The 12,481-nt window shown below is 46.6% G+C and overlaps 1 protein-coding gene and 7 non-coding genes across 8 annotated transcripts in view; 7 read left to right on the top strand and 1 right to left on the bottom strand.

Annotated features, from left to right (window-relative positions):
- The first annotated feature begins 88 nt into the window (after window positions 1–88).
- Window positions 89–161, top strand: TRNAV-CAC (transfer RNA valine (anticodon CAC)). Its single transcript has one exon. It is a non-coding gene; the product is annotated as a tRNA-Val (tRNA).
- An 806-nt stretch (window positions 162–967) lies between these two features.
- Window positions 968–1,039, top strand: TRNAE-CUC (transfer RNA glutamic acid (anticodon CUC)). The gene has a single exon. It is a non-coding gene; the product is annotated as a tRNA-Glu (tRNA).
- Window positions 1,040–2,428: 1,389 nt separating this feature from the next.
- On the top strand, window positions 2,429–2,510 carry TRNAS-GCU (transfer RNA serine (anticodon GCU)). Its single transcript has one exon. It is a non-coding gene; the product is annotated as a tRNA-Ser (tRNA).
- Window positions 2,511–3,268: 758 nt separating this feature from the next.
- TRNAV-AAC (transfer RNA valine (anticodon AAC)) lies at window positions 3,269–3,341 on the top strand. The gene has a single exon. It is a non-coding gene; the product is annotated as a tRNA-Val (tRNA).
- Window positions 3,342–3,746: 405 nt separating this feature from the next.
- TRNAE-CUC (transfer RNA glutamic acid (anticodon CUC)) lies at window positions 3,747–3,818 on the top strand. Its single transcript has one exon. It is a non-coding gene; the product is annotated as a tRNA-Glu (tRNA).
- Window positions 3,819–4,477: 659 nt separating this feature from the next.
- On the top strand, window positions 4,478–4,551 carry TRNAN-GUU (transfer RNA asparagine (anticodon GUU)). The gene has a single exon. It is a non-coding gene; the product is annotated as a tRNA-Asn (tRNA).
- Window positions 4,552–5,205: 654 nt separating this feature from the next.
- Window positions 5,206–5,287, top strand: TRNAS-GCU (transfer RNA serine (anticodon GCU)). Its single transcript has one exon. It is a non-coding gene; the product is annotated as a tRNA-Ser (tRNA).
- Window positions 5,288–7,137: 1,850 nt separating this feature from the next.
- The window catches only part of LOC106553374 (uncharacterized), a 23,846-nt gene continuing 18,502 nt past the window's right edge, over window positions 7,138–12,481 (bottom strand). Inside the window, exon 7 of the mRNA XM_087711588.1 lies at window positions 7,138–10,068. Within this exon, the coding sequence (XP_087567714.1) occupies window positions 9,224–10,068 (845 nt within the window). The 3' untranslated portion in view covers window positions 7,138–9,223. The remainder of the gene's footprint in view (window positions 10,069–12,481) is intronic.

Raw genomic sequence — 12,481 nt, 5'->3', positions numbered from 1 at the left:
ATAACAATTATTTAATCTATCCTATTGTGGAAATAACAGTCTGGAATAAAGATATGGGCATACCAGTTGAGAGGCACCTATACCTCTGGTTTCTGTAGTGTAGTGGTTATCACGTTTGCCTCACACGCAAAAGGTCCCTGGTTTGAAACCAGGCAGAAACACATCTTTTGCTCAGCACCACAGCCATTCCAAGATCCAAATAAGTGTGGAAAATACCACAAACACACAAACATATACAAAGAACCAGAAGCACCCATTTTGTTTTCTCCCTTATCCAAAACAGACCGCCTCCTGCCGATTACCTCCCTCAGACCGATCAGATCTCACAAGTTAGGTCTCCTCCGGATTCCATCTGCCAGCCAATGTCAGCTGGCGACCCCCCGGGGGAGAGCCTTCTCTGTAGCAGCTCCAGCCCTCTGGAATGACCTCCCCGGGGAGATCCGGATCCTTACTACCCTCCCGGCCTTCCGCAAAGCCACCAAGTCCTGGCTGCTCCAGCAGGCCGGGGGGCTTGTGAAACATCCAGCCCCACGGAAATTGTGAATGTTGTGTTTTTATAGTGTTGTCTTTGTCTTTGTCTATTTATCCCCTTTCCCTTGTCTATTGTGAGCCGCCCGCAGTCCTTCGGGAGTGGGCGGCATACAAGACAAATAAATACAAATACAATACAATACAAAAGGGAATGAAGAAGCAGAGGATGCTTTTAAGCCATTGACCAAAGAAGATTAATTGTCCTGAGCCAAAAACTAGAGAATAAAGGCCTTAACAGTTTTATGGCTTCACATTCTGCAGAGGTAAAGAAAAGGAGAGAGGATGCCAAAGCCTCCATCTCTGTGGCAGGGAAATGCTTCCGTTGCATCAATCCAGCCCTTACAGTGTGAGACTCCCTTGACTGGGAACCTTTCCTGCTGTCGGAGTTGATATCCCTTCCAAGGAGAAGCTGGAGGGATGACAGCCACTTTGTCCTTCCCTGGTGGTCTAGTGGTCAGGATTTGGCGCTCTCACCGCCACGGCCCGGGTTCGATTCCCGGCCAGGGAAAGCTTTTGCTTACAAGCTATCCACCATTCTGCAGCTGGAATTTTCAGGAAGGTTCATTTTCACAGGAAAGTAAGCAGAACTGGTCAGAAAATTGTCCTGAACTTCATCCCCCCCGCCTTTCCCTCCTTCTCTTTTCTTTCATCCTATCTCATCCCAGCCTCTGGTCATCCTACCAGGCTTGATAGAGTCTCCATCCAACCAGCTCTCCTTGGACTTCAAAGAAGGCAGATGATGACTGCAGGAATTGCAAGAGGCTTGGAGGGGGCAAAGCTGCCTATGGTCCACTTGGGGGAGAGAGATTGGCATCAGCTCCTCAAGGAGGCTGAGGGGAACTCTGGAGCCCAAGGGGTCAAGGGGTCCGGCTGTTGACCAGAAGAGGAGGGGTTGTTTTGAGTTCACCCAGGAGCATCTTCCGTCGACAAGATGGCTGAGTGGGGGAGCTGATGGAGAACTAACGCCCTGTACTCTGTATGCATGGATTCAAATCCCATCTCAGCTGTCTCAAGTGAAGCAATATTTACATCCAGGGTTTCTCTTTTCCCATCTGATGGTGGGAGAAACGAATACGCTGGGTCGGGTGACCAAAGTATCTTATTGCTGTCTAGCCAGCCCAGCTATGGATGCTCAGGTGGTGGGAAGCGAGAGGAAAACCTGTGCCAGGTCTCTGTGGCGCAATGGGTTAGCGCGTCTGGCTGTTAACCAGAAGGATGGTGGTTCGAGCCCACCCAGGGATGGCCTGCTTGATGGTGTGATTCAGAGCAAATTCAGAGATTGAATGCTGCACCCAGCTCTTCATCTGGAGGCTTCAATTCTCACCTAGTCGATCTTTTTTCCTTACTAAATATTTAACCGTAATCTGTATTTTTTTTTTACCTTCCAGAGTGCAGAAGGAAGAAGGCAGACTTATTCATAACCAGTGACTAAGGTGAAAGGGGGATGAGATAAGCAGGCTGGCTGAGAAGCAGAACCATTCAATGAAGAGGGACTTTGACACGTGAGGCCAAGATATGTTAGACGCAAAACAAGACGTGGTTGATTCTACAGCTGCCAGTGTGGAAAAATGAGAGGTGCTTGGAGACATCTATTAGAAATCAAAATACTTCTTTGGTCTCTCCTGGTGTGGAGACTGGAGCCAAAGACTCCATCTCTGTGGCAGGAGATGCTTCTGTTGCATCAACCTAGCATTTACAGTGTCGCCCTCCCCCTGCACCCCCCAGAGGGGATGGTGAGGGAGCCCCGTCTGTCCTGCAGCAGCTGCTACACCTGAGAGAGAGGGGAGGGCAGCCTCTGCCTGTCTCTGTGGCGCAAGGGGTTAGCGTGCCTGGCTGTTAACCAGAAGGATGGTGGTTCGAGCCCACCCAGGGACCGCTGTGAGTGCCCCACTCCCTTGACGAGGTGGCCGAGTGGTGAAGGTGATGGACTGCTAATCCATTGTGCTCTGCACGCGTGGGTTCGAATCCCACCCTCGTCGACACCTTTTCCTTCTGGTTGCAGGATTTGGGGGTGGGGTTGAAGGATTAGTCCCACTCGGTATATTGGAAGGGTGAAAAGCTGAGCTGGGTCGATATTTTGGCATTGTTTGTGCTCTTTCTTGTGGGAAAGTATTATGCCATATTCTCATTCCTTTATTTATTTATTTTTTTATTTTTAAACAAACAAAAACATAAAACACATAGAACCTTCTTCCGTTTCATACAGCGTGTCGTTTGGTTTTTGTGCAAGATTTTGTGCGTCCTTTCCATGGTCACCACTTACAATTATATATTGAATCACAAATTGTTCATTTGTTAACATAAGTACATTATTGTTATATGTCAATTTTTCAACTGTAATTATTATTCCTTAATTTTAAACAAAATATTCTAAATGTTGAATCCATACATACAACACCATTTTACATCAATAGTTCAACTCCAACTATTATTCCTACAATTTAAACAAAATATTCTTAATATTGAAATCATAGATACAACATCATTATCTTTTCCCATCTGATGGCGGGAGTGAGGGACACACTGGGTCTCGTGACCAAGGTATCTTGGAACTGCAGATCCCACCTTTTCTATTTTTTTCTGCCAGATTTAAATATTTAGCCATCTGTTCATGAACTCTGTGCTCTGGAGGGCACACGTTTCTAAGGCATAAAAATTATTTAATCTATCCTATTGTGGAAGTAACAGTCTGGAATAAAGATATGGGCATACCAGTTGAGAGGCACCCATACCTCTGGTTTCTGTAGTGTAGTGGTTATCACGTTTGCCTAACACGCAAAAGGTCCCTGGTTTGAAACCAGGCAGAAACAATCTTTTTCTCAACACCACAGCCATTCCGAGATCCAAATAAGAGTGGGAAATACCTTCACACACAGCTTATACAAAGAACAAGAAGCATCCCACTTTCTCTTCTCCCTTATCCAAAAGGAAATGAGGAAGCAGAGGATACTTTTAAGCCATTGACCAAAGAAGATTAATTGTCCTGAGCCAAAAACTAGAGAATAAAGGTCTTAACAGTTTTATGGCTTCACATTCTGCAGAGGTAAAGAAAAGGAGAGAGGATGCCAAAGCCTCCATCTCTGTGGCAGGAGATGCTTCTGTTGCATCAATCCATCCCTTACAGTGTGAGACTCCCTTGACTGGGATCCTTTCCTGCTGTTGGAGTTGATATCCCTTCCAAGGAGAAGCTGGAGGGATGACAGCCACTTTGTCCTTCCCTGGTGGTCTAGTGGTCAGGATTTGGCGCTCTCACCGCCACGGCCCGGGTTCGATTCCCGGCCAGGGAAAGCTTTTGCTTCCAACCAATCCATCATTATGCAGCTGGAATTTTCAGGAAGGTTCATTTTCATAGGAAAGTAGGTGAACTGGCCAGAAAATTGCCCTGACTTTCCTCCCCCCACTTTCCCTCCCCCTCTTTTCTCCCATCCTATCACATCCCAGCCTCTAGTCATCCTATCAGGCTTGGTAGAGTCTCCATCCAACCAGCCCTTCTTGGACTTCAAAGAAGGCAGGAATTGCAAGAGGCTTGGAGGGGGCAAAGCTCCCTATGGTCCACTTGGGGGAGAGAGATTGGCATCAGCTCCTCAAGGAGGCTGAGGGGAACTCTGGGGCCCAAGGGGTTAAGGGGTCTGGCCGTTGACCAGAAGACCGGGGGTTGTTTTGAGTTCACCCAGGAGAACCTGCAGGTACCCTTCCCTCGACAAGATGGCTAAGAAGGGGAGCTGATGGAGAACTAACACTCTGTACTCTGTATGCATGGATTCAAATCCCATCTCAACTGTCTCAAGTGAAGCAATATTTACATCCAGGGTTTCTCTTTTCCCATCTGACGGAGGGAGGGAGGGAGGAACACGCTGGGTCGGGTGACCAAAGTATCGTATTGCTGTCTAGCCAGCCCAGCTATGGATGCTCAGGTGGGGGGAAGCGAGAGGGAAGCCTGTGCCAGGTCTCTGTGGCGCAATGGGTTAGCGCGTCTGGCTGTTAACCAGAAGAATGGTGGTTCGAGCCCACCCAGGGACGGCCTGCTTGATGGTGTGATTCAGAGCAAATTCAGAGATTGAATGCTGCACCCAGCTCTTCATCTGGAGGCTTCAATTTTCACCTAGTTGATCTTTTTTTCTCACTATTTAACCGTAATCTGTATTTTTTTTTAACCTTCCAGAGTGCAGATGGAAGAAAGCAGACTTATTCATAATCAGTGACTAAGGTGAAAGGGGGATGAGATAAGCAGGCTGGCTGAGAAGCAGAACCATTCAATGAAGAGGGACTTTGACACGTGAGGCCAAGATATGTTAGACGCAAAACAAGACATGGTTGATTGTACAGCTGCCAGTGTGGAAAAATGAGAGATGCTTGGAGACATCTATTAAACATCAAAATCCTCCTTTAGTCTCTCCTGGTGTGGAGACTGGAGCCAAAGACTCCATCTCTGTGGCAGGAGATGCTTCTGTTGCATCAATCTAGCATTTACAGTGTGGCCCTCCCCCTGCACCCCCCCCAGAGGGGATGGGGAGGGAGCCCCGTCTGTCCTGCAGCAGCTGCTACACCTGAGAGAGAGAGGAGAGGAGGCCTGTGCCTGTCTCTTTGGCGCAAGGGGTTAGCGCGCCTGTCTGTTAACCAGAAGGATGGTGGTTCAAGCCCACCCGGGGATGGCTGTGGGTGCCCCACCCCCTTGACGAGGTGGCCGAGTGGTGAAGGTGATGGACTGCTAATCCATTGTGCTCTGCACGCGTGGGTTCGAATCCCACCCTCGTCGACGCCTTTTCCTTCTGGTTGCAGGATTTGGGGGGTGGGGTTGAAGGATTTGTCCCACTCGGTGTATTGGAAGGGTGAAAAGCTGAGCTGGGTCGATATTATGGCATTGTTTGTGCTCTTTCTTGTGGGAAAGTATTATGCCATAGTCTCATTTCTTTTATCACTTTATTCTGCCAATGGAATCCGTCGCCCCCTATATTCTTGATGAATGCCTGTTTACTCCAGACAAGGAGAATATCGGGGCACTTCTGTAGCTGTCTAGTGGTCTCACGTATTTAGAAATCATTTTTATACAAGTAGTCCTTGACTTACAACAGTTCCTTTAGTGACCCAAAGTTACAACCGCCCTGAAAAAAACAACTTATGATAATTTCCCACACTTACATCCATTGCAGCATCCCCATGAACTCACGATCAAAATTCAGACGCTTGACAACTGACTTACTTTCATGACGGTTGCATTACTTTGGGCTCACGGGATCCCCTTTTGCAACCTCCCGACGAGCAAAGTCAACGGGGAAGCCCAATTCATTTAACAACCATGTTATTAACTTAACTGCAGTGATTCACTTAACAGCGATGGCAGGAAAGGTTGTGGAAGCTCCATCACTGAAGGTTTTTAGAAGAGACAGGACAGCCACTTATCTGGAAAGGCGTAGGGCCTCCTGCTTGAGTAGGGGGCTGGACTAGAAGACCTCCAAGGTCCCTTCCAACTCTGTTATTCCATATTCTATTCTTTATTCATCGCTGGAGGTTTTTAAGGAGAGACTGGGCAGCCACTTATCTGGAATGGTACAGATTAGAATCTTCTGCTTGAGCTAGACTAGAAGGCTTCCAAGGTCTTTTCCAGCTCTATTCTGATTCTAATCCCGGTCATAAAATGGGGCAAAACTCAATTTAGCAAATGTCTCGCTTAGCAACAGAAATGTTGGGTCCGATTGTGATCATAAGACGTGGACTACCTGTATTTTCTTCCCCCTGTTTTTGCTGATTTGTTCCGGGACTTGCCTCCCCTGTTCAGTGTTTCTATGCAGAATATTTAGTAAGGCAAGAAGTCCATGGGACACCTGGAAGAAGCATTAGGGATTAAGCATGAGGTGGGTTATTCTCCCCCTAGAGCCAAGTGGGAGGTAAGGCAACTTGAGAGACCGCCTACTGCCAATTACCTCCACTAGACCGATAAGATCGCATAGATTAGGCCTCCTCCGAATTCCATCAGCCAGCCAGTGTAGACTGGCAACTACCCGGAGGAGAGCCTTCTCGGTGGCTGCTCCGACCCTCTGGAACGAACTCGCCGTGGAGATCCGGACCCTCACCACCCTCCAGACCTTCCGCGCCGCACTTAAAATCTGGCTATCCCGGCTGGCCTGGGGTTAAAGACTCTAACCCCTACTCGAATTGTATGACTGTTGAGTTCTTAAATGATGTAGTGCTTTGATGTTGTAAATTGTTTGTTCTTCCCCCCCCCCTTTGAACTGTGAGCCGCCCTGAGTCCCCCCAGGGAAAAGGGCGGCATACAAATAAAGTGAAACTGAAACTGAAACTCCCGTCAGCCTTCCCCCCTCCCCCCCCCCTTGCTGTTCAGCTTGCCTCCCCACTACCTATTCATTCTCTAATTAGGTAACACCCCACTTTTTTTCCTTGCAGAATCCAACTGTACTACTCCTGAAACACCACAGGTGTTTTTCCTCCTGGATTCAGCAGCTTCCTTCCTTACCAAGGAGGCAAATCTGTTTCTGGGTTAGGTGCTGAGGCCAGAACGAAGGCCAACTTCTCGAGAGCCGTGGTGGTTAGACTGCGGTATTGCAGGTTAATTCTGATGACTGCCAGCAGTTCGATTCTCACCAGCTCAAAGTGGTATCAACCGTCCCATTGACATACGCAGAACCGTCCCGCTGACATATTCAGAGGGGAAAAAAACAACTCCTGGGACATAATTTTACCAAGAGTATCACTTTACTGTTAGATCCATATAGGCACGGAAGAAGCAAAGCCAATTCTAAAGGTTCCCACAGAAAGTGCCATAGGCAAATTCCCCCTTTCGGCCATCCACCATCCATTGTCCACCAATCCAATGCATTCTTTGTGTTTTGGGAAACAGCCTGTGTCATTTGAAGCTCTGATAACAGGACCTTGAAGCATAAGAACTTTCTCAGACTTAGCTGGCTCGCTTGGCTCCCTCAGCCCTCCCCCCAAACTTGCCCAAGGATTCCACCCCTCTATTCTGTTTCTGTTCTTAACAACTGCTAGAATTGCAGGTGACAATAGATTCCGAGTCAGGCCTTCCACCCTTCTGAGTAAAATGAGGACCCAGATTGTTGGGGGCAATATGCTAACACTGTAAACCACTTAAGAGAGGGCTGTAAGCACTGAGAATCGGTATATAAATATAAGTGCTATTGCTATATGGATAGTCCTCAACTTACAATGTTTTGTTTGAAGTTACAACGGCACTGAAAAAAATGACCCTTTATCCTTCCTCAGAGTTACAACTGTTACACCGGTCGCCCCCACATGATTGGGATCTTGGACGCTTGGCAATTGACTTGCATTTACAAAGGTTGTCGTGTCCTGCAGTCACACAATTGTGATTTGCCACCTTCCCAGCCAGCTTCCAACAGGCCATGTCAAGGGACAGCCAGATTTGTTTAACAAGCATGTGGTTTACTTAACAGTTGTGTGTTTCAATGAATGACCATGGTAAAAGCAAAAGGTCATAAAATTGGACGTGGTGACTTGAAGCCTCATTTAACAATCGCATGAATTTTCTGCTCCCAATTTATTTAGCTAAGTGAACTTCCTTCCTGCTGTGGCTGGCCAGTGGCCAGCAGAGCTGGCAGCAAAGTCAGACAGTGAGGAGATTGCGGAGGAACATGGGCCAGTCCTGGAGGCTGGGGAAGGCTCGGACGAGGGCTCTGCGTCGGAGGCCGAGACGGGGCTGAGGCCGTCTGGCAGTGATCAGGTGCCTACAGAGCTAGACAACAATGAGACAGAGGAACAGCTGGAGATTGTTCCCAGTGTGCGCATGCGCAGAGCTGCCTGAAGAAAAGAACAACTCAGAAATCAGGGTAGACTTAGGAGTCAAGTCACAGTGGAAAGTGATTGGCCCCTCCCATGGGAAATAAAAGAGGAGCGAAAGGGGAGTGGGCTTTGCAGGAACCAATTGGTTCGTTCGGTCGTTGGATTCGTTTCAGGAGTGTGAAGATCTGTCCATGAATCTCAGAGACTCTGTGCCCGGTCTTTCCTTCCACAGCACCTCCTTTGGAAAATATATACATGGCAGCTTTCCAAGATAGATAAGGTCTGTGGTCATAAGTATTCCTTTGAAAGACTGCTTGCCAGGCCTTTGCTGAATGTGAATGAGAGGAATTCACATTTGTTTAATAAAAGGGGTTTTGTCGGGACTCTGCCCTGTGCTTTTTGGGGAAGCCTAGGTCAGAACACGTTTAATACAATGCAATATGTTTCTCGCCAACCTCACGTGATTCAAACAAGAAGGACCTGTTAGGAATGTAGTCTAACACTTGGGTTAGCAATATATAAGCCATGATAGTAGTACTGTATCTTTAAGTACTGCTGTAAATGGGATTGGTTGCTGTTACCTCAAGCGGCCATAAGATGGAGCCAGAATGACTGTTAGCTCTCTGATTGTTAGATGCTGATCGTTGGATACTGGTTGTAGATGTGTCGTGTATTGCTCAGCGTGAATTACTGGGAGTTTTGCTACTGTTAGCGACTTTGTGTGCTGAACTGATTATATGATACTGAACTGTGTTTGATGGATCACCCCTTAACTGCGAACGTTGATGTCTGACTGTCTTAATCGTATATGAATTGGACTCTGCATACCTCTATTTCCACAGCAGTAAAATACTATCTGTTTTACAATTCAGTGTCTCCATATGCTGGTTTATGCGTTTCTTCCACACAACTCTCACTACGCTTCTCTGCACGCACTCGTTCTCCTAACGGGGAGCTTACCTAACAGAACCAACACTGATGCTTGCCCCATGCTCGGAGCACCGACTTCATGAGCTTTCTCCCCCACGTGGATCCTTTTGTGTCTGTCAAGTGCGTTCTTACGGGTGTAGCTTTTCCCACACTCAGCGCAACGATAGGGTTTCTCTCCCGTGTGGATTCTCCGGTGTCTGATAAGGTTGGATTTCCAGGTGAAACGTTCCCCGCAAACTGGGCACTGGCAAGCTTGCTCTCCAGGCCGCGCTCGGTGGGTTACCCTTGGGCAAGTCCTCTGCCTGTGGCATTTGGCGCAGTCCCGTTCGCACTGGTGCGGCTTCTCCCGCTGGTGGTTTCTCTGGTGGGTCAGAAGGTCGAGCCGGTGAGAGAAGTGTTTCTCGCACTGGGAGCACCTGTAAATCTTCTCTGCTATGTGAGCTCTCTCGTGGGTCACCAATGAGTCGCTCTCCTCGAAGCACTTCCCACAATAGGAGCATTTATAGATCCGTTCATTTTCCACCGGCGCATTTTGACTCTCCGAAGGATCGGCTCTTGGCTGGGGATTTCCAGAGAGATCAAAACTGGCCTCTCTTCCTTGGAGGGTTTTCGCGGCTCCGTTTGTAGAGACCTCGTCACAAAACAAGGCTAAGTCAGACTTTGCCTCCGGTAAGCTGACCATGTCCTGCTCAATTTCGAGACTCTCCTGAGCGTTGGGGCCTTGGATGAGTGTCCCCAGGGCTCTTTCCAATAATTTCCCATGGGGGTTTATCTCCTTCGGTTTTTCTAGCTGAAAACCATCCTTAGATTCCAGCATTGAGTTTTCTGATCCTGGAAGAAACCGAAATATAAAAGAGAGAACATACCATAGTTACTCACAGGTAGTGCGCGATTTAAAACCATTTGTTTAGTGGCCGTTCAAAGTTAACAACACTGAAAAAAAATGATTTATAATTGGGGGGAAATGCTCTGAAATCGGCTACCAGGAAACCTTTTCTGAGTCTGCAAAGTAGAACAGCCGGGGACCGGGGTGGGTGGGTGGTCGGACAGCTGTGCCGTAAGATTTAGATTCCCCAGAAAGCTGGATTTCTAGGGAACATCTGATTGTCACACAGCTGATCATCGGAACTTTTTAAAAACTTTTTTAAGCTGGTTCACTTTGATCGTAAGTCAATTTAGCCACCTCTGCTAACTCCATCATCTTTGGCAGCCATTTGTCCATTGTAGGAATCGAAATATCCTTCCTACATTTGTGCATAAAATAGTCTTTAACATATATAGCATCAATGTTCCAAAAACCCCTCCCCCAAGTCTCTTTCCATTAAGCCCCAAAATAAAACTTTCTGGTTTTACTTTTATATTCACTTGAAGAATTTTCTGTATTAGATTCTTTGCAATTCTTTGCTTTATCACATGTCCACCATAAATGACAAAAGGTCCTTTCTTTACATTTATATTTCCAAAATGCATTTGAAATACCTTTATATGTTCTGGATCAGGGGTCACCAACCTTTCGGATCTTTGTGGGGAAATTCAATTTTTTTTACTACTGGTTCTGGGGCCATGGCAGGAGAAGGATACTGCAAAATCCCCATTCCCTCCCCACTCCAGGGGAAGGATACTGCAAAATCCCCATTCCCTCCCCACTCTAGGGGAAGGATACTGCAAAATCCCCATTCCCTCCCCACTCCAGGGGAAGGATACTGCAAAATCCCCATTCCCACCCCACTCCAGGGGAAGGACACTGCAAAATCCCCATTCCCTCCCCACTCCAGGGGAAGGATACTGCAAAATCCCCATTCCCTCCCCACTCTAGGGGAAGGATACTGCAAAATCCCCATTCCCACCCCACTCCAGGGGAAGGACACTGCAAAATCCCCATTCCCTCCCCACTCCTGGGGGAAAGATATTGCAAAATCTCCATTCCCACCCCACTCTGGGACCAGCCAGAGGTGGTAATTGCCAGTTCTCCGAACTACTTAAAGTGTTCAGTACTAGTTCTCTAGAACCTGTCAGAACCTGCTGAATTTCACCCGTATCGGACCCCAGGGACCACTAAATTCATAATTTTAAAACCCGCGGTTCACTAGTATGAATTTTTAAAAAAGATAAATAGTATTTAGTGCAATTAAAAAATGCAAATAATTTTTCTGCCACCAAATTTTTCTTAGAGACCACCAGTGGTCCATGGACCCCCAGTTGGTGACGCTGTTCTGGATATCTTCTCTGGTATTAAATACCAGTGATACATCATCTTAAAGAACTTTTCTTTTAAGTTATAACTGAATGCAAATTTTAAACTTTCCTTTTGGTTTTTAAACTGATTATGGACCGTTTTTATGTATTTGCATATTGGTCTTCATCTTGCTTTTTACTGGATTTTGTTTTAACCAGATGTTAGCTGCCCAGAGTTGCTATCTGAAATGGGCAGCCATACAAATTGCGGGGAAAATATTAGTAAATATCAGTATATGTATTTTATTGTTTCCTAATTATAAACATAAAAGTAATAACGTAATAAAAAATAATAATAAAAACATCCTGTGACCAGTTTTAAAAAAGAACAACAACATCAAACAACATCTGCCTCTCCGGGGTCCTTGGGAAGAACTTGAAAATTAGATAAATATGTAAAATCCAGTCTAAACCAGGTACGTGCAGTCAGGGGAGGCAGAGCCTCACCACTGTCATCATGAAAAGAAAAAAAATGTAAAAGGAAAAAGGCAAGAGCTGAGGTCAGGCTGAGCTAGTTGCTGCCAGAGTCACCGTGGATGACTCTGCTTAACTGTTTAAAAAAGTGCCCTCTACAGGAGGCTGGAGAACGCCGTGCCTCATCTAGTCTGACTTTAGGCATTTTATGATCACTCGAGCAGAATTAAGCAAGGGTTAAAAGCCTAAAAATTCCTGACGTAGGTGAGGCACGTCGTTCTCCTGCCTCCTCCTGTAGACACCACTGTGTCAGTGCCTCACCAGCCATAAACCTCACCGCACGTCACTGGTCTAAACATCTGGCTGCAACCAACCATAATAGTAACAAGATGGCTCTGGGGCTTTTGTGTTCCAAGGAAGGTGGAAGCCCTATGCTTAAGATCAGGAATGATTTAAATAGTTCAAAGTTAGTGTAACAGGAAGAAGCTAAGATCAATGTAGAGATGTTATTAACCTCTTTTTTAATTTCTTTTGTCTCAATATATTTTAGACTGTGATTGTTAAAAATCTATACCATGTACGGGCTCTGGGAAGT

Source organism: Thamnophis sirtalis, unplaced genomic scaffold (assembly GCF_051295495.1).
Source record: "Thamnophis sirtalis isolate CommonGarterSnake01/CBP01778 unplaced genomic scaffold, rThaSir2_p1.2 scaffold_3, whole genome shotgun sequence".
Taxonomy (NCBI): domain Eukaryota; kingdom Metazoa; phylum Chordata; class Lepidosauria; order Squamata; family Natricidae; genus Thamnophis; species Thamnophis sirtalis.
This window is presented reverse-complemented; position numbering and strand designations above follow the sequence as displayed.